The following is a 25,112-nucleotide window of genomic DNA, read 5'->3' as shown; positions in this document are numbered from 1 at the left end:
CCTTGACTTGCACTGCTTTTGCATCTCAATGACAGCCCGCGCACGAGCAGAACTCGACGGCAATCCACGACAACGCACGGCAGTGAGAGTTATCGTTCTTCCCTTCCTTAATTCAAAAATGAGCACAAGAACAAGGTTTTGGTGAATTTTAAGTGGACAATGGACACTGCAGAGCAGACTGAAGTGAATATAATCTACCTTATGCACATGACAACAGGAAATCGTGCCTAGGGTGGAAAATGGCATCTCCCTCACCACATACACAGACCACATATATGGATGAGGGTGAACAGATATATACCTTCATGAAAAAAAATTGACATCTGAACATTCAGGGAACTTAATTCTAAAGAAACTCAACATGAATATATTGTTATAGAGACGAAAAACTTTCATGACCATAGTGTGCAAATGCAGCACACCGGTTTGTGGGAACACAGGTGCAGAAAATTACTAGTTCAAGTAGAAAAATACAGCACACAGAAAATTTATCCAGTTCAAGTATATTTAGGATTTTCCTAGAAAATCATAGGTCCAGAAAGTGGCTACAAACAACTGGCACACTACAAGATAATTGAGCTATCACCACCAATTTATTACAACGAAAAATAATTCGTGGCAATATATTGTACTATCGCAATGATATTTTTTTTGTGGCAAATAACTATAATTTGTTGCAACGATTTACAATCATTGTTTTATTCAGTATTTTTGTTGCAATAGGAAATGAGCTATTGCCACAACAAACAGTACTATTGCAAAAACATGTTCTATCGCCACACATTTAATTTTTGTGGCAATTTGCATAGTACATGGTACTTTTCACTATTTTCTATTGCCATGATTAACAAATTCGTTGCAATAAAAATTTATCATCTCATAATTTAACTTATTCTTTTCATATGGACACGGATTAGGACAAATTTTATATGAAATTTATAGCTCTCGATGAGATCTACAACTTAAATTTTTCATTTGAAATATTTTAAATACTCAAATTCATGATTTAAATCTTAGTTAGGCAGTCTCAAATGGAATTGTATGCATTTTTAAACAAAATTGATGCGTAGATGAGTTGGTCATGGAGAGCGCGCGTGATGGAGAGATCTTAGATTCGAATCCTGGCCATGACAAGATATCAGAAGAAAATAGTTAGGATGATAAATTAATATTGAAACATTTAATTTGGTACGTAGAACTAATGCCACACATGGAGTGATAGCAATAGTTATTTATTGCAACGATGTGAAGTGTCGCAATATATATTTTTTGCCACATCCATTTTATGGCAATATCAAATTTTATTACAACTAAATAAAAATCGTTGCAATAACCTATTACCATGCTATTTATTACCACGGCTAGCAACGATTTTAAGATTGTGGCAACATGTATCTATTTCCATAATTTTAGCATTGATACTACGATTTTTTTTCGTGGCGATAAATTATTTTTCGTGGCGATAAATTATTTTTCTAGTAGTGGCAGAGTCAACCTAGTCCATCAATGTATAACGACATGGTCTGATATTCAGATGTCTTTTGCTGACACAATTTAGATCCCACAGAGTTTTGGCAGGTAATAACATTCATAAGTTACAACACTTGTGCACAAATATCAGTTATCCCCTTCAAGGTGTTGTCTAATAAAAAATGCAACCTTGCTATTAAATGGCTAAAATCTATTAATAGATCACACACGTGTGCACTGGATGATGGCAGTGGCTCTACTTTGAACAAAAAACTACTCTAGGCAAAAGAATTCTCGCCAGCTGCTCTCAGCAAAAAAAACTGCACCCAGCAAACTGCATAGTGAAAAAAATTGTTAAGAAGGACACATATACTTGTGAGCATAGATAAAAAATTGTTAAGGACACATATACTTGTGAGCATAGATACATACAAAGTTTTATTCACACTACGGACCAAACTAAGATAACAAAATGTTCCTGGAACACAATGGTTGTTCTAATATTTTTTCCCTGTCTTCCCATATGTACTCTTAACCATTTCAAGCTGAATATTAGCTGTCCAAAATGTCCTTGTCGCAATATACATTTGTATATGAGCCAAACATGTTTGTAGAATACAACAATTGTGTTACTTAAATATTTTCCATATGTAATTCTTAACCATTCCAAACTGAAAATGCAATCCAAAATGATTGTGCTTCCTACACATCCCACTGTATATTACATGCCCACTTGCCCACCTAGAATCCTTCCCATATTTTTTTATACTTTGTTCCAAGTTGATAACACTAGGTCCCAAATCATACAGGCAAAAACTTAAAGAACTATAAATAAGAACCCATGCAAAAATGCAAGGGACCACATCAGTTAACAGGACAATTGTACATTTGCGATTTATACTAATAATTAGACTCATGACGACAATACTAAAAATGTTATTACCTCACAATGGTCCCAACTAATTATATTTCAACATGTGTTCACTACCTGCTGTTAGTTAAATATTATATGGCCACCTATTATCTTTTACATGAATTGCTACTTTGTTCCAAGGAAATCTACAGCATGTCAATTAGAACCAGAATGTTCTTGCCACACTATAGACTTTACGATACACCGTTAGTTGAATTTTGGATGACAACACACAATCTTTTACAGAGAAATGCTAACTTCTTCCAGGAAATTGTATGACAACTATTATAAGATGACTGATAGTTAAGGAAGCATGATGTATAGAACCTTGCATCACTGTTGTGGTTCTTTGTTAGGACAGTTGTGCGAATCGTGCAGCATGACTTGTTTGCACTTCTTGCACCTTCGTGGTACTCTCTCTTTTTTCTTTCTCTTCTTGTTTTGCTTTTTCTCCTTGTCATTGTGCCCTTTAATTCTCTTTATCCGACCCCTGGAACGAGTGTCATTTGGCGGGTGGATTTCAATTTGACTTGGAATGCTACATCCAAGATATGATTCAAATTCCTCAATTTGGCTAAGCTCTTTTTCAGGAACCATCTCATTTAATTTATCACCAAGCACAACTAGTTCATCCCTCAAAAGTTGCATAGCTGCTGCTGATTGCTTAGCTTGTAGGATGAGCTTCTCCATTTGGTTGCATGCTTCTGAAAGCATTTTTTGCATCACAGGATCATTACTGTTGCTTGTGTTTTCTTCCAACAAGATACCATCTGCATCGAACACATGTGTCTTCTTGCAGTCCTTCCTAAACCTTTCCAATAAATAGTATCTCGGCAGTTCACTTAGCTGGGCACTTCTTAGGACTGGAATTAGATGACGACATGGTATACCATGAGTTTCAAACAGCATAAATGTGCACGTTGCAACCATTGTCTGTCTATCATAACGCACAACTCTTGGCTTCCTGGATTCTTCAATGATATCGATGATTTTGACCTCGCCATCTTGTTGCACATTGTCAATAAGGCAACGGTCCCTGGCAGCTAGCACCTCTTTCTAAATTATGCTAAATACCTCATGTGTGAAGTAGGGGTGGGCGTTTGGTCAGACCGAAAAATTCGGTCCCGGTCTTCGGTTTTTCGGTCAGTTCGGTCTTCGCAAACTCAGGACCGAATTTCATCCAAAAAAACTCAGGACCGGCAAATTCGGTCTCGGTTTTTTCGGTCTCGGTCTGACCGAAATTTTTGAGGAGAGTTTGGAACGAAAAAATTTGGAACGCGCGGTGGAGGGCGGCGGCCGCGGCGCGGTGGAGGACGGCGGCGGCGGTCGCACGGTGGAGGGCGGAGGCGGGCCGCGGCGCAGGGGAGGGCGGAGGCGGCGGCAGCGCGGTGGAGGGCAGAGCCGGCGGCGGCGGCGCGGTGGAGGCTGGAGGAGGCGGCGGTGCGGTGGGGGCTGGAGGAGGAGGCGGCGGCGTGGTGGGGCTGGAGGAGGAGGCTGCACTGGTAGTAGGGTTAGTATCACTTCTAGGGTTTGTTTTAGTGGGCTTATTGGGCTTCCTAGGTCTATTGGGCCAAAATTTCGGTCATTTCGGTTAATTCGGTTAACCGAACCCAATAACCGAAATAAATTCGGTCTTTTGAGGGCTGGGACCGAATAGATAACCGAATTTCTCGGTCTCGGTCTTTTCGGTCTCGGTCTCGGTCTTTTCGGTTCGGTTCTTCGGTTCGGTCTAAATATGCCCACCCCTAGTGTGAAGAACTCACTTGCATGCTTCTCTATCACCCATTCTGTCTTCAAATTGCGGATTGTGTGGAGCGTAATGTTATCTTCTTCTAGTTCCTTATGTCTTTGTTCTTCTAGTGCAGCATCAAGCCTGAGCCAAAACTCCACCAAAGCAAGCTTCCACCCAATTAGACGAGAAAAGAATGAATCGGCACTCTCTGACCTTGAGGTGGTCCTTAACAATCCTAACAAAGGTATGTCACTAAAATAAGCTGGCACCCATGAACGCCGTTGATCGAACTTTGTACTGAACCATTCGTTGTCTTCCAACCCATATTCATAAATAATACAACTCCATTCATCCTCGAATTCGAGTGGTGTTTCAGAAGACCACACACAAGAGCTTAGTCGGGCTTTGAATTTTTCATCCTCTTTCAGAATTGGTCCAACCTTCTCACAAACCTTCATCAAAATGTGCCACATGCATAGTCTATGAATAGTAGTGGTCAGAACTTCTCTTATTGCAGCTTTCATGCTTGCAGCTTCATCAGTGATAATTAGCTTAGGTGCAACACCTCCCATTGCTTTCAAAAAAGTGTGGAACAACCACATATAGGACTCCATTGTCTCGTCAGATAACATTGTAGCACCAAAAAGTACACTGCTCTTGTGGTGGTTCACTCCTGTGAAAGGGGTAAAAACCATGCCATACTCATTGGTGCTGTATGTAGAGTCGAAAGAGACGAGATCTCCAAAGTGAGCATAATTTTTCCTGCAAATAGCATCTGCCCAAAATACATGAATTAACCTCCCCTTGTCATCCACAACATAGTCAAAATAAAAACCTGGGTTTGCAAGACTCTTCCTACTCAACTGATCAACAAACATTAGAGCATCTGAGGACTTTATCAAAACTCTTAGAGCACTATGGTAGTTCTGCAAGTCCCTTTTTGTAAATCCAACATTCTCAAACCCTCCTACACCAACACGAAGGTATCGGTATGCTTGTGATGTACCGATGCTAGCTTTATGGCACGTGAGCAATGTGTTTCTACCACTCAAGGTAAGCTTTCTGTTGGAACGTATGAGATGCCTCTTGTCAGGAGAAACGAATGCATGTGTATGACCTTGCTCAAATCCCGTGATAACATACTTATCGCCATCGACTAGTTTAATAACCAGCTTCGCCTCACAACCACACCTAGTGATTCTTTTCTCATAACTCCTTTTCTCACTACCAGATTCTAGTCCTCTCTCACCTTTGTCCTCCCAGAATCCTTCGTTCGCACAAAGGAACAGTTTGTACAGAACCACTCCATCAACTTTCTTGTGTTGTCCAATGCGAACTGAGAAGCCAACTCTAAGCGCATAGCTTTCATAAAACTCCTTGGCTGATTCTAAACCATTAAAAGTCATACCGATGTTTGGCACCATAGAATCATCACAGTCTGGAATAAAATACGAACCCTACACAGTGCACATTAACAATGATGAAAGAGCAGCATATCATGAATGCTTAAACTAACTTGAAAAAATGGGTGTGCAATAATACTTACACAGAATGGAGTGCTTGAGGACTTTTGAGGCGTGGTGTATTGATCTCGTCGATTCGGAATACCTGCAGTAACCGATTCTGCATCGGAATGCACATCATTAAAGTCCAATCTCCCTGCCATGTCACTTCGTTCTCTAAGAATAACCTGGATGATCAAAATACCATATGTAAAACTTAATTTTTATAAACAGAGCACACCCAGTAGAAATAAACAGACAGTAAAATAGAAGAGAAATTCAAGAAGTGAGATCTATATGTGAGACATAGGTAAAATGAAAGAAAACTAAGAAAGTGAACATGTCAGATTATTTCAGGCTTGCTTAATGGTAAAACATGTCTTTCCCTAGGCAAGAATGTCAGAGCAAATGGGAGACTCGAAGCAAACAACACATCAACCCAAACCAGTGGGCCGATAATATTTTCTTGGAAGAAAGTAACGGTTTCCGGTAAAAAGATTATAGGTAACCATAGAAAATTCAACTAACAGTGGGTAGGGAACACATGCTGAAATACAATTCCCTGTGACTATAATTTTGGAGGCATAGTTGCTACCATTGTGTGCCAAGAGCATTTTGGTTCTAACAAAATGCTTGACAGGCTCAAACTTTCACATATGTGCTTGCAACATGACATTTGCATATTTGTCTTTGCAGCTTGCAGGGGTAACACTTTTGATGAAAGTAGCCGAGGGGAATACATTTCCCATAGAAGTTTTTTTTTTAACAGTGGAGACACAGTGTTAAAGGGTGCATTTTGTTTAGGAACACCATAGGGAAATGATGGTTCTCCTATTTCAGAGGTATTCATTGGATGCATTGTCGTACTCGTTCCCAGATTTTATGGATTAAATTAGTCAAATTATAGTCAATTACACTATCAGCTGCTGTGGTGCATGAATGAATGAATGGTTGGATGGATGGACAGACTACTGTTGAGTCTTGAGCAGTGTTCAGCTCTGCAAAAGGATATGTAACAGTCTTGATGTTTATGGAAAGTAGAATTATAATCTGTTGATCAGATTGTCTATTCACAGCAAAGTTCTGAATGGATGTGATGCTAATTCCTGGTTTCGATCAAGCATCTTGATTTTATTCAGAAGCAACTACTCCAATCTGTAGTTGTGTGGCATGTTAATGAAATGAAACATGACAACAGTTGTAGAAAAATCTTTTATAGTCACGAGTTGTAGGAAAAATAATCAGTCATCTAGATTGACGGTTTCCCACAATAGAACTGCATATACATTTCATAAAAAATCAGGGAGGTCGGCATTTGAGTTACATGTACAATTTTAGGCAATAAGCTCATGATGTAGATTTCCCAGGTCACACATTCATCTGAGTATCTACAGAACATGAGAAAATCTGAGTTCCGGCTAACTACAGAAAGAAAGAAACAAGCATATGGTCAGAGATACAAAATCCACACTAACATGAGTATTAATGTTCTAAAGCAATATGCAAGATAATGGAGAACATAAAGCACGACGGCAGGCCGTCGTCAGCAACATCAATTCTACGCACGGTCCTCCCATCGATGAATAATACAACAGTAACAGCTGCAGACGCCGCCGGTTGCTCCACATCAGTGGGTAGCTCATCACAACCTTACAGAACAGCAGTAATGGAGGAACACCATTACTACCTTTTGTTGGCCAATCGATGAGGGGCTAGGCCCAAGTGGAGGGAAGGACAAGAAGAACAAGAAGAAGAGGAAGCTGTAGCTGTCTCTACAAGAACACCGACGGCATAGTAACTCTATTTCATCTGCAGTTGTCAGTGTTGGTGGCATCAAAACCCTAGTTCATCTCAGCCCCTAAATTGTTCAAACCAAGAACATTCCGCTCATTCCGCGGAAGAACATACACGAACTATAGCAGGGATCAAGAAGAGAGAATGACCTTAATTCAGTGGATGCTGGATGAGCAATCGGCGAATCGAGGCCGCCGTTCGCAGATGCCTCGACGTCACCGGAGCAGCATGGGGGTTGATTCATGTTGCCGCGAATCACGTGGAAAGGTGGCGCTGCTGCCGACCACCGCCGGCGCCCCACCCCACCCCACCGCCGTGCCGCCGCCACACCACCCCTCCCCCAACCCCACCGTCGTGCCGCAGCAGAGAGTTGAGTTTGGGGATGGATCCCTTCTGAATCGGAGATGTGTTGTGGTACAATTTGGGGGCTGAGATGCTAAAGTTTGGAATTAGGCGGGGTGTTTTCTGAACATTTCATTCTGTGGTGACGTGGACATATCTGGAACCTACGTTTTGCATCCAAGTGTGGTTTCTATGTTTGCACTAGAGATAGTGTTTCCACTACATATCTTCTATGTTTGAACGGTTTTGCATGTTTGAAACTGCAGGTCAATCCCAAATCCATTTGATTTTCGCTCTCGTCGGTCTTCCCACCCATCCATCCATACCTCCGCCGCCTGCTCCGGCGAATCCTCCGCCGCCTGACGCCTCCACCGCTCATCTCATCCGCCGCCACCCGCCTCTCATCTCGCTGCTGCTCCACGGCATCCCCCGCTGCTGCTCTCCGGCTCGGTGGCGCAGCCGTCCTCTCCCGATCGAGCCGGCGCCATTCTCCTCTCGTTCCGTGGCTTCTCGAGCTCACCACCACAAGCGGTTGGATCGTCGCAGAAGATCGAGCGGGGGAGATGCGAGACGGCCCGGCGCCGCCGAGCCGATGTCCACCCGCTCCACCACCAGCTCCGTCCTCAACTTCCTACGCCACGTCTCCTTCCCGCCGGACCCGCGCCTCCTCCCCTCCGCGCTCAAGTCATGCTCGGCGCTGCGCCTCGCCCGCGCCCTGCACGCGGCCGCCGCCGTCGCGGGCGTCTCGCGGGACGCCTTCGTCGCGTCCTCGCTCCTCCACGCCTACCTCCGCTTCGGCGCCACGGCCGACGCCCGCAGCGTGCTCGACGGAATGCCGCACAGGACCGTCGTGGGCTGGAGCGCGCTCATTGCCGCTCACGCCTCTCACGGGGACGCCGAGGGAGCGTGGGGGCTCCTCGAGCGGATGCGGAGCGATGGCGTCGAGCCGAATGTGATCACCTGGAACGGGCTTGTCTCCGGGCTGAACCGGAGCGGGCGCGCACGGGACGCGGTCCTGGCGCTTGTGAGGATGCACGGGGAAGGGTTCTTGCCTGACGCGACCGGAGTCTCGTGTGCGCTATCTGCGGTTGGGGATGTTGGAGATGTCGCTGTCGGTGAGCAGCTCCATGGGTATGTGGTGAAGGCCGGGTGCAGGTTGGATGCTTGTGTGGCCACTGCGCTCATCGACATGTATGGCAAGTGCGGACGAGCTGATGAGATAGTCCGGGTGTTTGATGAGTCAAGCCATATGGATGTTGCCTCTTGCAATGCCCTCGTCGCTGGGCTGTCACGGAATGCTCAAGTCTCTGAGGCTTTAAGGTTGTTCAGGGAGTTTGTCGGCAGAGGGATTGAGTTGAATGTTGTTTCCTGGACCTCGATTGTAGCTTGTTGTGTGCAGAATGGAAGGGATCTGGAAGCCGTTGATCTTTTCAGGGAGATGCAGTCAGAAGGAATCGAGCCAAATTCAGTTACAATACCGTGCGTGCTGCCAGCTTTTGCAAATATTGCAGCTCTGATGCATGGTCGTTCTGCACACTGTTTTTCTCTTAGGAAGGGCTTTCATCATGACATTTATGTGGGGAGTGCTTTGGTGGACATGTACGCCAAGTGTGGCAGGGTCAGGGATGCAAGGATGATCTTTGAAGCAATGCCATATAGGAATGTGGTTTCATGGAATGCAATGATTGGTGGCTATGCTATGCATGGAGAGGCTGAGAATGCTGTGCGGTTGTTCCGATCCATGCAAAGTTCCAAAGAGAAGCCTGACCTAGTCACCTTCACTTGTGTCCTTGGTGCCTGCAGCCAAGCTGGCTGGACAGAGGAGGGGCGTAGTTACTTTAATGAAATGCAGCACAAGCATGGAATTTCTCCGAGGATGGAGCATTACGCATGTATGGTTACTCTGCTTGGTCGGGCTGGTAAGCTTGATGATGCGTATGATATCATAAATCAGATGCCGTTTGAGCCAGACGGTTGTATTTGGGGGTCATTGCTGGGCTCTTGCAGGGTTCATGGAAATGTGGTCCTTGCTGAGGTTGCAGCAGAAAATCTATTTCAACTAGAGCCAGAAAATGCTGGTAATTATGTCCTGCTTTCCAACATTTATGCATCCAAGAAAATGTGGGATGGGGTCAATAGGCTGAGGGATATGATGAAGACTGTAGGGTTGAAGAAAGAAAAAGGCTGTAGTTGGATAGAGATCAAGAACAAGGTACACATGTTGTTGGCTGGTGATAGTTCACACCCCATGATGGCTGCAATAACTGAGAAGCTAAAACACCTTACTATGGAGATGAGGAGGCTAGGCTTTGCACCAAGTACAGATTATGTCCTACATGATGTGGAAGAGCAAGAAAAGGATGATATCCTTTCTGTGCACAGTGAGAAGTTGGCTGTAGCATTGGGCCTTATAAGCACAAGTCATGGAACACCCCTTCAGGTGATAAAGAATCTTCGGATTTGTGGTGACTGCCATGAAGCAATGAAGTTCATATCATCTTTCGAGAGGAGGGAGATATATGTTAGAGACACCAACCGATTTCATCACTTCAAGGATGGAAAATGTTCATGCGCAGACTATTGGTGATTTTTCTTGTCTTGTTCGACTCTACATTTTACAGAACTTGGCAAGGATGGTGTAGAAAAGCATCTACGTCTCTGTACCCTAGGTTAATATTTCCTCATGAGGTAATTACTTACCAGCAATATCTGCATTACTTAGTGATTTATTTTATAATAATAATAATAATAATAATAATAATAATAATAATAATAATAATAATAATAATAATAATAATAATAATATTAATATTAATATTATTATTATTATTATTATTATTATTGAGCAAGGGCTGAAAGCCCATTTTCATTACCAGAAATGGGATAGTCTTTACATTACAACACGACCTTTACACCATTACATGATAACAGACAGCACAGCTATCACAGTTTTCTGGCACTATGAGGGTTCCATCCCACCCCTTTCCTGCCATAACCTGAAACTAAGACACAGGACTACTGTGTCACCTTAAAGCATAACCGGGACTTAGTATCAGGAATGGCATGACTTGCCCATCACCAAAACACAAACATCCAGGACCGAAGGTAATGACATAACACACCCAAGGTTTGAAAGCAGGGCTTCCCGAAGGACCTTCAACTCTCCTGTTCTACACTAGGTTGGTATATATTCATGAGGTAATTGTTTACCTGCGATGTCAGCAATTTAACATGTAAAAAGAAACAAAGGAACTCCTACGTTCTATTGACCAACAAAGAATACATAAAATCCTTCATTGTACTTTGGTTGCAATTTCAGAATTTATCAATCTGATATATCGCACAATCTCCATCATGTCAGTTTTGGTAGCTCATTGTTTTTTATATTTTTCTTTTAGACCACACCAGCTTCTAGTCTCTTATGAAAGATCTGTCTTATTGCAACCATAAATACCCAACGGGTCATTTTCCTGAGTTAGTACTTCCTTTAGGAAATAGAATGCATAATATATTTGCATAGTGTCAGATGTAGTCTATATCACTGTGTTGTAATTCCTATCCCTTGCAAAATGCAAACTCTGTTTTGTAATCTGGTATTGGTAGCAACTTTTAGTTGCCTACTTATCAATTGTTATTTGGTTTGTGCAATTTTCATAAGAAACATGATATATTTATATAGTAGACAATCCCATCTTACCTGCATATGTTTGATGGACAGAATAATTTCTTAAGCAATTTCAGTTGAAAGTAATATTATTTTATATGAAAAGTATTCATGGTTGTGATCTGCAGACTTGTTGATTTAAGTGACCGTATACATGTAAACTGAGGATATGGTAAATAAAGAAGGATTTACAGGTGAAGAAAAGCTAAAGCCTTAAAGGTACTTTCCTGTCAATCTGTCATAATAATTCATGCTACTTTGCAGTTTTCTGATTTCATGTCTAATAACTATCCTGAGACATCACTCTAATCAGAATCTCTGTTTAATACTAGAAAGCTAGACTATTGAAGAGCCTGATATACGTTGACACAATAATAATATTTTACTACAGATGCTCGATGGTTTCAGATATTTTCATAACCCCTTTTCCATTGACGAAGTTACTTGCATCTTCTTGTTCTCTCGTCTCTGGGAGAGGCAGAGAGCTAGCTCTGTGTTTTTGTTTGGTTCTATGCCCTACCAAAAGTTGGCAGAGCAAAAACCTTGGGATTGGTAAATTTTGGTAGGATAGAGATGAAGATGTCTAGTGCTAAAATTGTACTTATTTGAGATAGATACATGAACTTGCCATAATTTTTGCTGAGTAGAGCTTTCATGGAGTTTTTTGTTTTGTTATGTAACAACTTTTTTGCATTTTACTAAAATTTTGCTAGGTAAACAAACCAAACTAGATAAACATCACGCTGAACATGAACTATTGAACTGGGTCTGTATATATCTCTGCCTCCCCAGCTGTCAGAGCCCCTAAGGCCTGGCCGAGTCAGCCATATGGGAAAGAATCAAAGAAAGGACTAATACAAGAGGAATCATGTATCTTTGTCTGCCGATAGATGTGGCACAAAGAAGCCGTCCAATACATTTTATTTGCAGTAAGGTAAAATTGAGGATATCTTAAAAAAGGGATAGAACGAGGAGAATATCAAAGTACAGTAAAAACGAGCATCGTCTGAACTTGTTTAGTCTTGGCCTCTTCTCGTCGTAGCTGCTTTAAAATTTATACTCTATATATAAATGGGCATGCCAATATGAAGCTGGAATAATCCTTCATCCTTCGAAAAGCTCGTTCACCATGTCTTCCATGTCCTGTTGATTACTGCCACATTTCTCCTGCTCTGGATGGGCCTCCAGGTATGTTCTGTATCCAGTAGGACCAGTAATAACCTTGTCAATGATAGCTTTTCGCAGGCTCCTCCTGAGCTCAGGGTTCGGAACCTTCCATAGCTTCTGATGTCTGCATGTTCTCTGAAATTCCGATTTGAATCTTGCTAGCTGCGAGGGTTTAGAAAACCAGAGCGTTGTCATCTTAATGTGCAGGCAAGATAGCACTGTATCCCAGGAGACATTGAGATAGCAATTTCGGTAGTCGCAATATTTTATCCCTATTTTCGAGTCAGATGGAAGGCTGTAACCGGTGATTGCAATATACTGATCTTGTATGAAGTAGGAATTGTTAAGCAAGAACAAGTACCTCAGGATAGGGTCTGAGAACGACTCTGATTTCTTCTCCAGATGATCTATTAAGTTGCTGATCATTTGCTCAATGATGTCGCATTTTAGGATGCGATGAGGCCAACATTGGCCTAGTATGGAGTTGAGCTCGTCAATGTGTCCCCAAAATAGTCTTGCATAGTCCATAATTAAGTGAGTAGCCTTGTGGATTTCTGCACTCTGCGGGAAAGTTTCCCAGGAATGCATGCCACTCAAGACAGGAGTAACAGCTTCAGCATCGTTTGCCATCCTTTGTATGGCCTGACCCAAATTATCTTTTGCAGTCGAGAAAATATTGCTGGTCTTGTTGAGCAGGCCTTGCAGCATTTCGTCCGAATCTGGTAGCCAGAGGGTCTCCTTCTTCAAGGAGAGCATGATGATTTCAGACGCGTGGGAGATGCAGCTGCGCACGTTCATGAGGCCCGAGAGCTTGTTCATTGGATTCCAGGTTTTATCGGCCACGGCGACTAGGGAATTGGCAAAGGCAAGCATCTTGCAGACGGTCGCCTCAACGAACCGCACCAGTCGAAGGTCGTCGTCCCGGTCGACTTGGGCGGTCGAACGGCCCTCTTCCTGGAGATGGCGCTGCGTGGCGCTGAGCGCTTCGGCCATCACGGTGAATCCTCGTGTCCACCTCTGCACGGCAAGATCGTACAGCTTATCCAAGGCCAGCTCGCTCTTCTCCTTCTCCAGCGCCGACCGGAGTACCCAGCCGACGTCGAGCTCGGAGAACCACCTCTCCAGAGCAGGTCTGGGCGCCCGGCCGAACTCCCCGATCAGCTTGCCCATGAAGCCGTCGCGGACCATCCGCCGCGCAATGTCGCGAGGGCTTTTGTCTTCAAGTCTTGCCAACCTCCGGGAAGATGAGATGGAGTAAGGGGCGTAGCGATGACGAGAGCTGCTTGACTTACTGCTGCTGTAGTAACTACTGGATCTCGCCGACCGAGACGACGACGACGGCGACCACCCGCCGGCCGAGTCGACGGCCAAGCTCCGGATCTCCTGCAGGTAGCTGTGTCTCCGTGACTGCAGGGAAATGTTAGGATCGCTGCTACGACCCAACTCCATCGTGATCGCCAGCTGTGGCTCTAGCTTCATGCTCGCTCACTCGAGCTCGGCCATGTTTGGATAATGGGTTTGGGATATGATTTCCCACCCCTTAAGGCCTCGTTCGGCACGTGGGGAGGGCTTTCCCTAGGGGGAAACACCACCAGTCCAGGATTGGGTGGATCCCCTCCCACCACCCAATCCACTTCCACGTTGGGTGTTAAACCCCCATCCTATTCGGATGGGGAAAAAAGGGGAAAAGCAGGGAAAGCAGGGAAAATGCATATCTTTGAATAAAAACTGAGAAAAAACGAGCATAGATAGCACATCTCAACTTAGGAATAGAATCAAATTACAAAACCACACAAAATAATCTGAAATTTCAAAAAAAAAAGAAAAGCTGATAACTAATTTCTACAATGGCATGTACAGAAGAAAACCAAAATTAAGAAAATAGTTCATTAAATAAAGAAAATGAAAATACTGCCAAGCTTTTAAAACGATAGTAACACTGCTATTCAATGTAGCAGTTGACATTCGCATGTGGTAAGTCAATCTGTGCCCTCCAAACAATATTACAAGCATATATAATAGTTGCCAATGTACTCCACGCATTTAAATTCTAGTGATTAGCAAGTGACATTAACACCTAGAACACTGAGTACAACCACAAACTAGGTTCCCAGGTTCCAAAATCTGATTTATCCACAAATTTAAGAAATGAAGATGGTAACTGCATGCACTGTACCATTTGATCTTCACCTAATAATATTAGCTCCATGACCTGAGAGGAGAAAATGATGAGCATTGTGACCCCAAGAAAAGATTAAAATCAATGCCAAAAAACACACACAAAAAAAAAAAGACAGACAGACACGGCAGCCAAAGAACAGCTGTTGCAGCATCCAGAAACAAGCCTCTGATAAGTTTTTACAGGTGATCACAACAACAGAAAGCTTCCAATATAGAATAGCATACAGAAAATGACAGCACATTAGGAGGAGAACAATGTTGGCCCATAGATAAGTTTATTTTACAAAGATATGACATAGCAGGACTATGGTAGCTTAATGCCGACAGTAAAGCATAAAAAAAAAGTACAGAGAAGTTGGACTGATGACAGCAATGTCGAGCTCAACAGGACTACAGGAGAAATGAAAAAAAGGCTGATCACTATCATCATGCTATTCATCTACCCTATAATTCACCAACCCACTCTTACACCTACATTACTCATTCATCAAATCCAACGGCCAGAATCATCCAATCCAACGGATCACATTATACCACGCACCCCCTCAACCTCCGTATGGACCCCATCCCCCACTTCTCTGTCAATCACGCCACCCCCTCGCCCTCAAGGATTCTCTGCGCACCGTGCCTCCATCTGCGGATCTGCCTCTGCGCACCCATCCGCCCCTGACCGCGCATCGGCCCCGCGCCCCCTCCACTGCTCCGCCGACCACCGTCAGGTCGCGACGCCGCCGATGACTCTCTCGTGCCGCCAAGGATCACGCCGCCACCGTGACTCCTCGCCATCGATGCGCGACGTGACGCGTTTCCATCTCTTCGTTCGTCGTCGACGTCTTCGCCGGCCTCCTCAAGAATCCCGCACCGCCGCTGTCGACCGAGATGAGGAAGGCCAAGCCATTATCGAAATAGTTGCGCGCGTAGGCACACCAGCAGAAAAAGGCACCGGCCACTCCAAGCTCGTCCGGCACTACGACTCGGAGGCCTCCTGGAACAATGTATCACTATTCACTAGCACCCCTCCTTCCTCACTGCTTTGCTGTTCTTGTTGCTAATGGTCTGCCTCTAGATTCCTGCCTGATGCTTGCTTGTTTGGGCTTTGCAAAGGATTAATGGCTGGACGTCGTGCATTGGATCCGGCAGGAGTGCAATTACATCCCAAATAAGATGCTACTTGTTAGCACAATAATTAAATTCTTCATGATGTTACTTTAAGATCGATGTAGCCACCTGTAGCAAATGTTGAGTGCATGATCAAAAAATTGAAGTTTACTGTTATTTACTTGTGAATTGGGATTTGCTTGCATCAGTCTACAAAATCTTCCCTATTGCTTAGTTCGAAACTAGGCGGTGTGGATTTTGGTTAATTTTGACATATGCAGGATCTTAGCTCGATGATACGTGCGCATCTGCTGTTTAAGATGCACTTGGCTCTGTTCAGGGATGATTAACTGTGCATTCTTTAGTTACTGATTAGTAAGCTTTACAGTATAATAACTTAGCGGCTGAAATCGTAAATGTTAGTACTGCATTTCCTTTACTTGGATGTAAGGATTCATGCAATCATGTGGTCTCACTTGTGTTGAGGTTTTAGCAAATATAATTCAGATTGCCCTGATTGGCAGAGCTGAGCATATGCGTGAGTTTTGAATCTGTCAGTAGTTGAATACTGCTTTGATATGTCTGTAGCACCCCAAATATGTTATGCAGAATTATTGGTACTTATTTGTGTTTATTGCACCGTCATTCATTTCTGTAGCTATTGCCTCATGATGAAGCAATATTTGGATATGTCATCGAAGCCAGGGAGACCAAGAGCAGTAGTCATCTGCTCCACAAGGTAGCTGACTGATCAGGTCAGGTTATCCTTACTACCAAAAAAACATGAGTTTATGATCGGATTTTTTTAAATGATACTGCTGAATGTGATTTCGTGCAATGGGATGAGGCGTATATATGCCTGTCTAATTGTATTGCTTTGAATAGAATTGGTTTTTAGATAAACCTAATATGTTTATTTTTAGACAACAACATGGATTCATGCTGGATTTTAGTATGAAAACCTTTGGTCTATGCTGGAGTTTAGACTAAAAAACTCTCCTCTCTCAATATTCAAATAATGTGTTACAAAAGATCCCATGGTGGTGGTAGAGACTAACCACCACTTAATACTGTTTTTTATTTTTGTTTATTTAGATACAACATGGACAAAGTTCATAAAATTACATTAGTAATCATCATCAAATTCATGCTTTTCATTCAGGCTGAAGAGATGGGTAGGTTTTTCGGAAACACAATTATATCCAGGTATTATTCAGTTTCTTGTTGCTTCTTATATCATGTAAAGAGCTTATTTATCTACCTCGGATGTTCATTCCAAGAGACAGCATAAATTACTCCGGAGATCCCAAAACTTGAGCTGTGGTGTCTTAAGTTAGCAACTAACATATCTGTAATATTTATGTTTCTCAAAGATGTGCCCTTATCAGTAAATTGTGAAGGAGGGTTGGAGATGCCTTCAAGTGATTTTTTTGTTGTTGTTTTCTTGACATAGAAATGCAATAAAGAAGATTGGATTATTTTAGGCAATGATTGGCAAGGATAAGTAATTTTACTGATATTAGATTTCAGCTGCAGAGTCCCTTCAATTTAGAATAAATTTGACATGTAATTAAGCCTTAGTCTTGGTTTTCTTGTTTAAATTTATTCCTGGTACTCAAGATTTTTCTTTCTTACTAATATCTTGTTCTAATTGTAGGTGAAGGAGCTGGTTTGCTTCACCTTCATAGCACCTATAGACAGGATTCTAATTGTAGGTGATAAATGGTGTTTATTGCCTTCTTGCATAGTTCAAAATGTGCTTGATCGTATTGTGTCCAGGATGGTTCAAAAGCATCATAGCTAGGCGCACTGAATTTGTGACTATGCCCAGACTACTGGGAATGTTCTTACCAACGGGGAAAATTGGTATATTCAAGCCTAGCATGCTCATTTTGGATGTGGTACTTTCATAGAAGTGCACTTAGTGCTGGAGACTTCGATAGAATGTCACACTTTCACCTCAGAAATACCGAAAATTTGTTGGTATTGTTTCATACTCCCTCCGTTTTTTAATAGATGACGCTGTTTATTTTTTCTCACATGTTTGACCATTTGTCTTATTCAAAAATTTTATGCAAATGTATAAGATATAAATCACACTTAAAGTACTATGAGTGATAAAACAACTCATAACAAAATAAATTATAATTACGTAAATTTTTTGAATAAGACGAATGGTCAAACATGTGAGAAAAAGTCAACGGCATCATCTATTAAAAAACCGTCATCTATTAAAAAACAGAGGTAGCATTTAGAATAAAATTAAGATAAGGTTTGTGCTTTTTTTTATTATTTTTCCTGTTCTTTTTCTCTTTTTTTGGATTATCTGATTGAATTTTGTATCTATTTTTGAATTTGTGTTTTATCCATCTTACGTGATGAGTTACTCGTGTGTATGGAAACGGAGGCCATCGTTCGATTGGACTCACGGACGAAAAATTGATGTGAAGAACTGAAAGTTACAAATTTTTGAGGTAGTTATAAGATATGTTGGTTCAATTACAGTGTTGATAGGTTAATTAGTCACGGTTCATTAGTAGAGTCATTAGTGTTTTCTTGATTGGCCTTTTCTTTTTTGAGTCCGAACGGGGTGTGTTTGCAAACCCTTTTTCCCAACCCATCTTGCTCGTTTTTCACGCACACGCCTTTCAAACTACTAAATGGTATATTTTCTGTAAAAAGTTTCTATACGAAAGTTGCTTAAAAAAATCAAATTATTCTATTTTTTTTAAAAAATAGCAAATACTTAATTAATTACGTACTAATGGACCGCTCCGTTTTTCATGTTTACTGTGCACGTGGGGAAACTGGAGTAGTGAACACAAGTCATCATAGTCCGGTTTATTTTAGTTGTGTTGTCAGTAGAGAGGCACGGACGAAAATTTAGTTGAGTATGTAATCATCTGCAACATTTTTAATAGGTAAAGATAATAGTAGAGATTAAAACCGAAATATAAAATTAAAGCCGATTCAAACACGGATGACATACCAAAATTTAGAAACATATTCAATTTTTATAATAGTAGAGAAGAGATATATATATAATTTTTATAATAGTAGATAAGAGAGATATATATAAGTAGAGATTTGTTACATATATGTTGCTTGCAAAAATAGAACGTGCACGTATATTATTAAATGTCACCGTAGTGTTAGTACGAGCATGCTACTAGCGGTGCAGGAGAATTTCTTAAGTGTATTGCAAATGCTAAATATTAGGATAGTTATTTACCTACTTTATTTTTTAGTTGTTTATGCCCGCAACAAATTAATGGAATAAATCTATACTTTTTAACATATTTTTTAAATGTATATTTCCCTTTATATTGTATACTGAAGTGATTATATATAATTAATTATTATCAAGATTTATTGTGTCCATGCAATATCATATTTTTGTACTTTGTGTTAAATATATTTAATGTACGATATGAATTGAATTGAAACTCAATTGCACATATCATATAAAAATATTTTTTGCTAACATGAAATTTTAAGTTTTTGAAGATCAAATAAAATTGCTCCGTAGCGTTTAGCACGGGCATATTACTAGTGTTGTAAGAATCATACAAGCAAGCTTAACTTCATGGACAATGGAGCCACTTTACAAACAAGTACATGGAAAGAAAGATCTTTATGTGAGTTCTTTGGTGGACATGTACGCTAAGTGTGGCAGGGTCAGGGATGCAAGGATGATCTTTGAAGCAATGCCATCTAGGAATGTGGTTTCATGGAATGCAATGATTGGTGGCTATGCTATGCATGGAGAGGCTGAGAATGCTGTGCGGAAGTTCCGAAGAGAAGCCTGACCTAGTCACCTTCACTTGTGTCCTTGGTGCCTGCAGCCAAGCTGGCTGGACAGAGGAGGGGCGTAGTTACTTTAATGAAATGCAGCACAAGCATGGAATTTCTCCGAGGATGGAGCACTACTCATGTATGGTTACTCTGCTTGGTCGGGCTGGTAAGCTTGATGATGCGTATGATATCATAAATCAGATGCCGTTTGAGCCAGACGGTTGTATTTGGGGGTCATTGCTGGGCCCTTGCAGGGTTCATGGAAATGTGGTCCTTGCTGAGGTTGCAGCAGAAAATCTATTTCAACTATAGCCAGAAAATGCTAGTAATTATGTCCTGCTTTCCAACATTTATGCATACAAGAAAATGTGGGATGGGGTCAATAGGCTGAGGGATATGATGAAGACTGTAGGGTTGAAGAAAGAAAAAGGCTGTAGTTGGATAGAGATCAAGAACAAGGTACACATGTTGTTGGCTGGCGATAGTTCAAACCCCATGATGGCTGCAATAACTGAGAAGCAATGAAGTGAGGATGGTGAAGGATGGTGAAGTGAGGATGCTGAGATGCAAGGGATATTTGATTCAGGTGATAAAGAATCTCCGGATTTGTGGTGACTGCCATGAAGCAATGAAGTTCATATCATCTTTCGAGGGGAGGGAGATATATATTAGAGATACGAACCGATTTCATCACTTCAAGGATGGAAAATGTTCATGCAAAGACTACTGGTGATTTTTCTTGTCTTGTACGACTTTACATTTTGCAGAATGACATTGCAAGGGTGGTTAAAAAAAAATCATCCATGTGTCCCTACCCTAGGCTAGTATTTGCTCATGAGGTAATTATTCACCTGCAATATCAGGCTTTGTTTGGAAAACTAGCCAAGAGTTATTTTGAGAGCTATTTTTTTAGCATAAGGAAATAGCCCTTCAATAAAATAACTCTAATCATTTGGATCCAAGGGTTATTTTGAGAGCTATTTGGCCTTTAATGTACCTTCACATGGAGAGAGATAGAGAGAAGACACTTTTTCAGTGGGTCCCACCCGAAATAGCCCCAATTAACACCCCTTGGATGGGATAGTTTTTCTGGGTGGGTTATTTCCAAATAGCCCTCAAAAAGCTCACCCTTTTGGATTTTTTTGGGGCTATTTGGGCTATTTGAGGGTGGACTAAAAAATATCCCTTGGATCCAAACAGGACATTAGTGAGGATGGTGAAGACCAAAATCCTTCTTTCCCCACCCTATAGGTTGGGTTTTCTCATGAGGTAATTGTTTACCTGCGATGTCAGCACTTTAGATGGGAATAGAAACAACGGAAAGCCACTACTAGTACTCCCACAGTTTATGTTGACCAACAAAGAAAACACTTCAAGGATAAACAAAGCTCATTCTCAGGGAATCTTATCTATGCCAATCCCACAAGTGGAAGGGAAAATTCCCAATTATCCAATATGCAGATGATATTCTCATCATTCTGAAAGCTTGTCAAAAAGAGCTTTTTGTCTCAAAGGTATTACCCAACCATTTGCTTACTCTACTACTCCCTCCGTTTCATAATGTAAGTCATTCTAGTATTTCCCACATTTATATTGATGTTAATGAATCTAGACAAGCATTTCCCACATTATGTCTAGATTCATTAACATCAATATGAATGTGGGAAATGCTAGAATGACTTACATTGTAAACGGAGGGAGTATTTGAGAATTTCCATAAATCTTGTACGATGCCAATTCATGTCAATGAAGAAAAACTAGAAATCCTTACTGGTACTTTTCGATGTAATATTGTTTCGATGCCCTTCACTTATTTGGGTCTTCCGGTTGGAACAACAAAGCCAAGAATTGTTGAATTCCCCCCCTCCCCCCTAATTGATAGAGTTGAAAGAAGACTTATGGCAATCACCATGTTTCTTAATCATGGCCAAAGACTTACCCTTGTTACCCTTGTCAATTTTGTCCTCTCTTCGCCGCCAACCTTTTATATGTGCACACTCAAACTCCCAAAGAAAGTGATAGAACATATTGATGCTCCATTGCTCCGCTGGCCGCCACCTGCCTATCAACAATTGATGCTCCATTGCTCCACCACCATCCATCCTTCATCGGTGTGTGGGCACTGTTGCACCGGCGCCCCCCACCGGTTAGCCTGCGTGTGCCACCATGCGGCCATCCGCTCTCCGCACTGGTCTCCCATAGTCGATGGGCCTCTTCGATGGCTGCGCCTCCTCACACCGAGCCGGCCTCCATCACTGCCGGCCGTGCCTCCTCGCGCCACGTTGACCTCCGCGCCTCCTTTCGCTGCATCGGCCTCCGCCGTCCACAGGTCCAGGAACAAAACCCGCGTCTAACGATCACGTCGCCTCAACTCCACCACCGCTGATTTTAGGAGCTCCACTACCGCCGCCGGCCGTGCCGGCCTCCGACACCGCCGACCGCGCCTCCTCGCGTCGTGTTGCCACTGCTCCACAGCGTCGCTGCCAGCCCGCTGCCCTAGCTGCGCCCAGCCGGATCTAGCCTAGGGCAGCCCGTGGGTGATGGCGGTGCTGGATCTGCTGCCTCCTCGCTGGGAGGGCTCGCCACCGCCACTCCCCATCGCCAAGTGTCCGCCGCCTCCCCCGCGCCTGATATGGAGCGCCGCCACGAAGTAGGCCCTACCGCCGCCATCCTAGCTTGCCAATCGGCTTTCCGGCAATGAGCTCCAGTGGCGGTGAGGTGGGGGAGGGGGGAGGGGAGGGGGCGGCGACGCTATGGTTTCACCCCCGTGTCTCCTGCGTGTTGGCGACGCTACGGGAGCTGATTTACTTAGACAATTTTAGTTATGAGTGACATTATCTGTTCTGAAAAATACTCATGGTCGTAATCTGCACACTTGTTGATTTCAGAAGTGATCAAATCCATGTAAACGGAGGAAGTAATTTTATAGGATATGGTAAATACATATGAGAAGTTACAGGTGAAGAAACGTTAGAGACTTAAAAGGTAATAAATTTTAAATTGTTTTGAACGAACATGCATTGTTAAATTTTGGTAGGATAGAGATAAAGATGTTTAGTTTAGTGTTAAATATATGAGGTTGCGTAAAAATTTTCAGGACAACTAGGAAGATAGCCCGCGCATTCACGCGGGCATGTGTCGTACACTATGTTTGAACATCTACAATATATTATTTCTCCATAAATTGTTTTCATTAGCATTGCTTTTATAATTTTCTAACCTAGCTATTAGTTATCTTTATAACATATCATATTTAATTAATCCCTACAAGAAATTATTTATAATATTCTTCATCATCTAAAAAGTAGGTAGACATATTTTGTGTTAGAAAACATGTATAGCAAATTAAGTGTAAAATCAAAAGTAAGATGCTTTTTAATTGAATATAGGTTGTCATTGTTTATTGACAGATGAATTGGGTGGGATATGAGGCTCCACTAAATGCATGGGTTTATATAGCCTAATATTATTGTTTAATTTGAGAGATAATCCATATGTGAACGTTCCATGTAGAGTGTGTGGGAGACTCCATGCAACCTAGCGCGAATAATATTGGATGAAGAAATATAGTTGTGCAATATATTATTTTGGAAGATGATGCATTATGATACACGCTTGTCTTTTAAGATGAGATAGATCTAATGGTTGGAAATAATGGGTTTATCGGTTTAAAAGGCCCAGGAGGATTTATGGGGTAACAGGTGGTGACTTTATATAAAAAAGAAACCATCATCTATGATATATAAAATAAAATTATAAGTGTAGCTTAAAATTATGGTCTTTTTAATATTTGTTTCAATCTTTAGTTTAGAAGCTGAAAATAGGGAGGAGACAGGAGAGAAACGAATAGCGTAGAACTCGAATCAGATATGAGAAAGGGTTTGTAGTGCAATAGTGTTATGTGCATATGATTGGAGAGGGAGCTGGAGGGTACATTTTTTTTAAAAACAAAATCTTTGTAAACAATCTAAGTGAGAACCTATGAATTGTTGTTTTTTCATTCTAAAGATCTTTAAGACATGACATGTGGTGGCTTAAGTTTTTTTATAAAGAGAGGCAATCTAATAGTTAAAAATAATGGGTCATCAAATTAAGTGGAAAGAGATGATTATTTTCTCTTTGAATTTCAATTTTTTTTCAAAGTTTTACAATATCATAAGTGGTGACTTAAGAGTGCTATAGAGCACGTTTAATCGATCTTTACTGTGTAAAACGATTCAAGAATATATATATCATGTTTTTCAATGTCTTGTTGTTATTTGGTAAGGAGATTTTGTTTTTATTGAGGTAGATTTAATACGTTCATCTGTTTGAATTATTTATGTCTTTAAATCCAATTGTTAAAATTATAACTCCACTGTTTTAAATGAAAATTGATGAAATTATAAGTCCGCCAATTTAATTGAAAATTGATGGTTAGATTTGTTTTCTTCATAATATTTTTTATAATTAAAATTGTTATTTATAAAATAGGAAGATGAGAAAGAATTATTGGAGATAAAGAAAATGTATGTATGTATACTTACGTGCGTGGGGGGTGGTGGGAAGGGTGGGCCAGTGGGGAGAGGAGAGTTGTGCCGGTGGGAGAGGGGTGAGGGATGTGGATTGTGGTTTTTTTAAGAAAAAAAAGATAAATCTAATAGTTGAAAATAGATGGTTCACTAATTTATTATAATACCACGTGGCGGTTTAGTAGTGTTTATAGGCGTACCACGTGGTAGTATATATGTGTTTGTATAAAGTTTAATGGATTATTAGTATATAATTTTTTTGATTTTTAAATGGTAATTAGGATGACATGCCCTAAAAATTATTCTTTTCAGTAGAAGTTTACACGGTTGAATCATTAAATTTTTTAAAGACACCATGGATCTAAATTTAGATGTGTTCGCAAATTTGTTGATTATTTAGGGTGCTTGTTGTTTAGCCAATAAAAGATAAATCTAGTAGAGTTTAGCAGGATGAAAACACGTGCATGCACACCCTCATTTGTAGTAGACCTAATGCTAATTGCATTGATAATCCTAGCAAGAATAGGTTAGCCTATTTGGATAACCAAATTAAAGCAAGCAGCACGCACGTTGAAAACCTATTCAATATTTTGATTTCTCTGCATCATTGTGGTTTATTATATAACTTAGTAACAATTATGATCACTTATGTTTTTATATGGGGTTGCTAGCTATAAAATAGGAAATTCACCTACATACCACAGAAGGAGGAGTACGTATATAGAGAGAGGAGATTTCTTTTACTGAAAATGAAACCGATACTTGAGATATATCTAACGGTTAGAAATAATAGGTCCACCGATTTATAAGTTATAACGGATGGTCAGATTTTTTTCTTTTTTCTCATAATTTTTAAGATTTTTTCTAATTTCTTAGAGTGTCACGTGACGGCTTAGGAGAGTATGTAGGATGTCACATGGCGACTTGTGCATTCATAGGAAGT

At 41.4% G+C, this 25,112-nt stretch overlaps 4 protein-coding genes and 1 non-coding gene across 9 annotated transcripts; 2 read left to right on the top strand and 3 right to left on the bottom strand.

The window, feature by feature from the left end:
* Positions 1–1,507: 1,507 nt before the first annotated feature.
* LOC107281147 (protein FAR1-RELATED SEQUENCE 5) lies at positions 1,508–7,806 on the bottom strand. 4 transcript variants are annotated; one of them, XR_001546289.3, is made up of 5 exons: positions 7,561–7,806; positions 6,942–7,039; positions 5,662–5,805; positions 2,711–5,572; positions 1,508–1,804 (listed from the first exon to the last, which is right to left on the bottom strand). XR_001546289.3 is itself a non-coding variant. In XM_066310557.1 (4 exons), exons 2-4 carry the CDS (start codon positions 7,014–7,016, stop codon positions 3,560–3,562), a joined length of 2,232 nt encoding a protein of 743 aa, XP_066166654.1. In that variant the 5' UTR covers positions 7,017–7,039; positions 7,561–7,806; the 3' UTR covers positions 2,365–3,559. The 4 variants fall into 4 exon arrangements, 1 of the variants encoding a protein (XP_066166654.1); XR_010741397.1 differs by having other exon boundaries at positions 6,942–7,426; positions 7,561–7,789; XR_001546290.3 differs by lacking the exon at positions 6,942–7,039.
* Positions 2,717–3,313, bottom strand: LOC136356664 (protein FAR1-RELATED SEQUENCE 5-like). The gene has a single exon (XM_066310907.1). It carries the CDS (start codon positions 3,311–3,313, stop codon positions 2,717–2,719), a length of 597 nt encoding a protein of 198 aa, XP_066167004.1.
* Positions 7,807–8,003: 197 nt separating the features above from the next.
* LOC112936099 (pentatricopeptide repeat-containing protein At1g20230) lies at positions 8,004–10,459 on the top strand. Its single transcript, XM_026025924.2, has one exon. It carries the CDS (start codon positions 8,004–8,006, stop codon positions 10,338–10,340), a length of 2,337 nt encoding a protein of 778 aa, XP_025881709.2. The 3' UTR covers positions 10,341–10,459.
* A 1,713-nt stretch (positions 10,460–12,172) lies between these two features.
* Positions 12,173–14,098, bottom strand: LOC9270995 (uncharacterized). Of its 2 annotated transcripts, none has more exons than XM_015784879.3 (2): positions 12,946–14,098; positions 12,173–12,856 (listed from the first exon to the last, which is right to left on the bottom strand). In XM_015784879.3, exons 1-2 carry the CDS (start codon positions 14,061–14,063, stop codon positions 12,781–12,783), a joined length of 1,194 nt encoding a protein of 397 aa, XP_015640365.1. In that variant the 5' UTR covers positions 14,064–14,098; the 3' UTR covers positions 12,173–12,780. The 2 variants fall into 2 exon arrangements, with proteins under 2 accessions (XP_015640365.1, XP_015640366.1); XM_015784880.3 differs by having other exon boundaries at positions 12,173–12,746.
* Positions 14,099–15,371: 1,273 nt separating this feature from the next.
* LOC9268441 (uncharacterized) lies at positions 15,372–17,767 on the top strand. Its single transcript, XR_001546247.3, has 4 exons — positions 15,372–15,760; positions 16,522–16,618; positions 17,026–17,069; positions 17,521–17,767. It is a non-coding gene; the product is annotated as an uncharacterized protein (transcript).
* The last annotated feature ends 7,345 nt before the right edge of the window (positions 17,768–25,112 follow it).

Source organism: Oryza sativa, chromosome 5 (genome assembly GCF_034140825.1).
Source record: "Oryza sativa Japonica Group chromosome 5, ASM3414082v1".
Classification (NCBI taxonomy): domain Eukaryota; kingdom Viridiplantae; phylum Streptophyta; class Magnoliopsida; order Poales; family Poaceae; genus Oryza; species Oryza sativa.
Note: the sequence above shows the minus strand (reverse complement) of the source record. Positions and strands in the feature narration are given on the sequence as shown.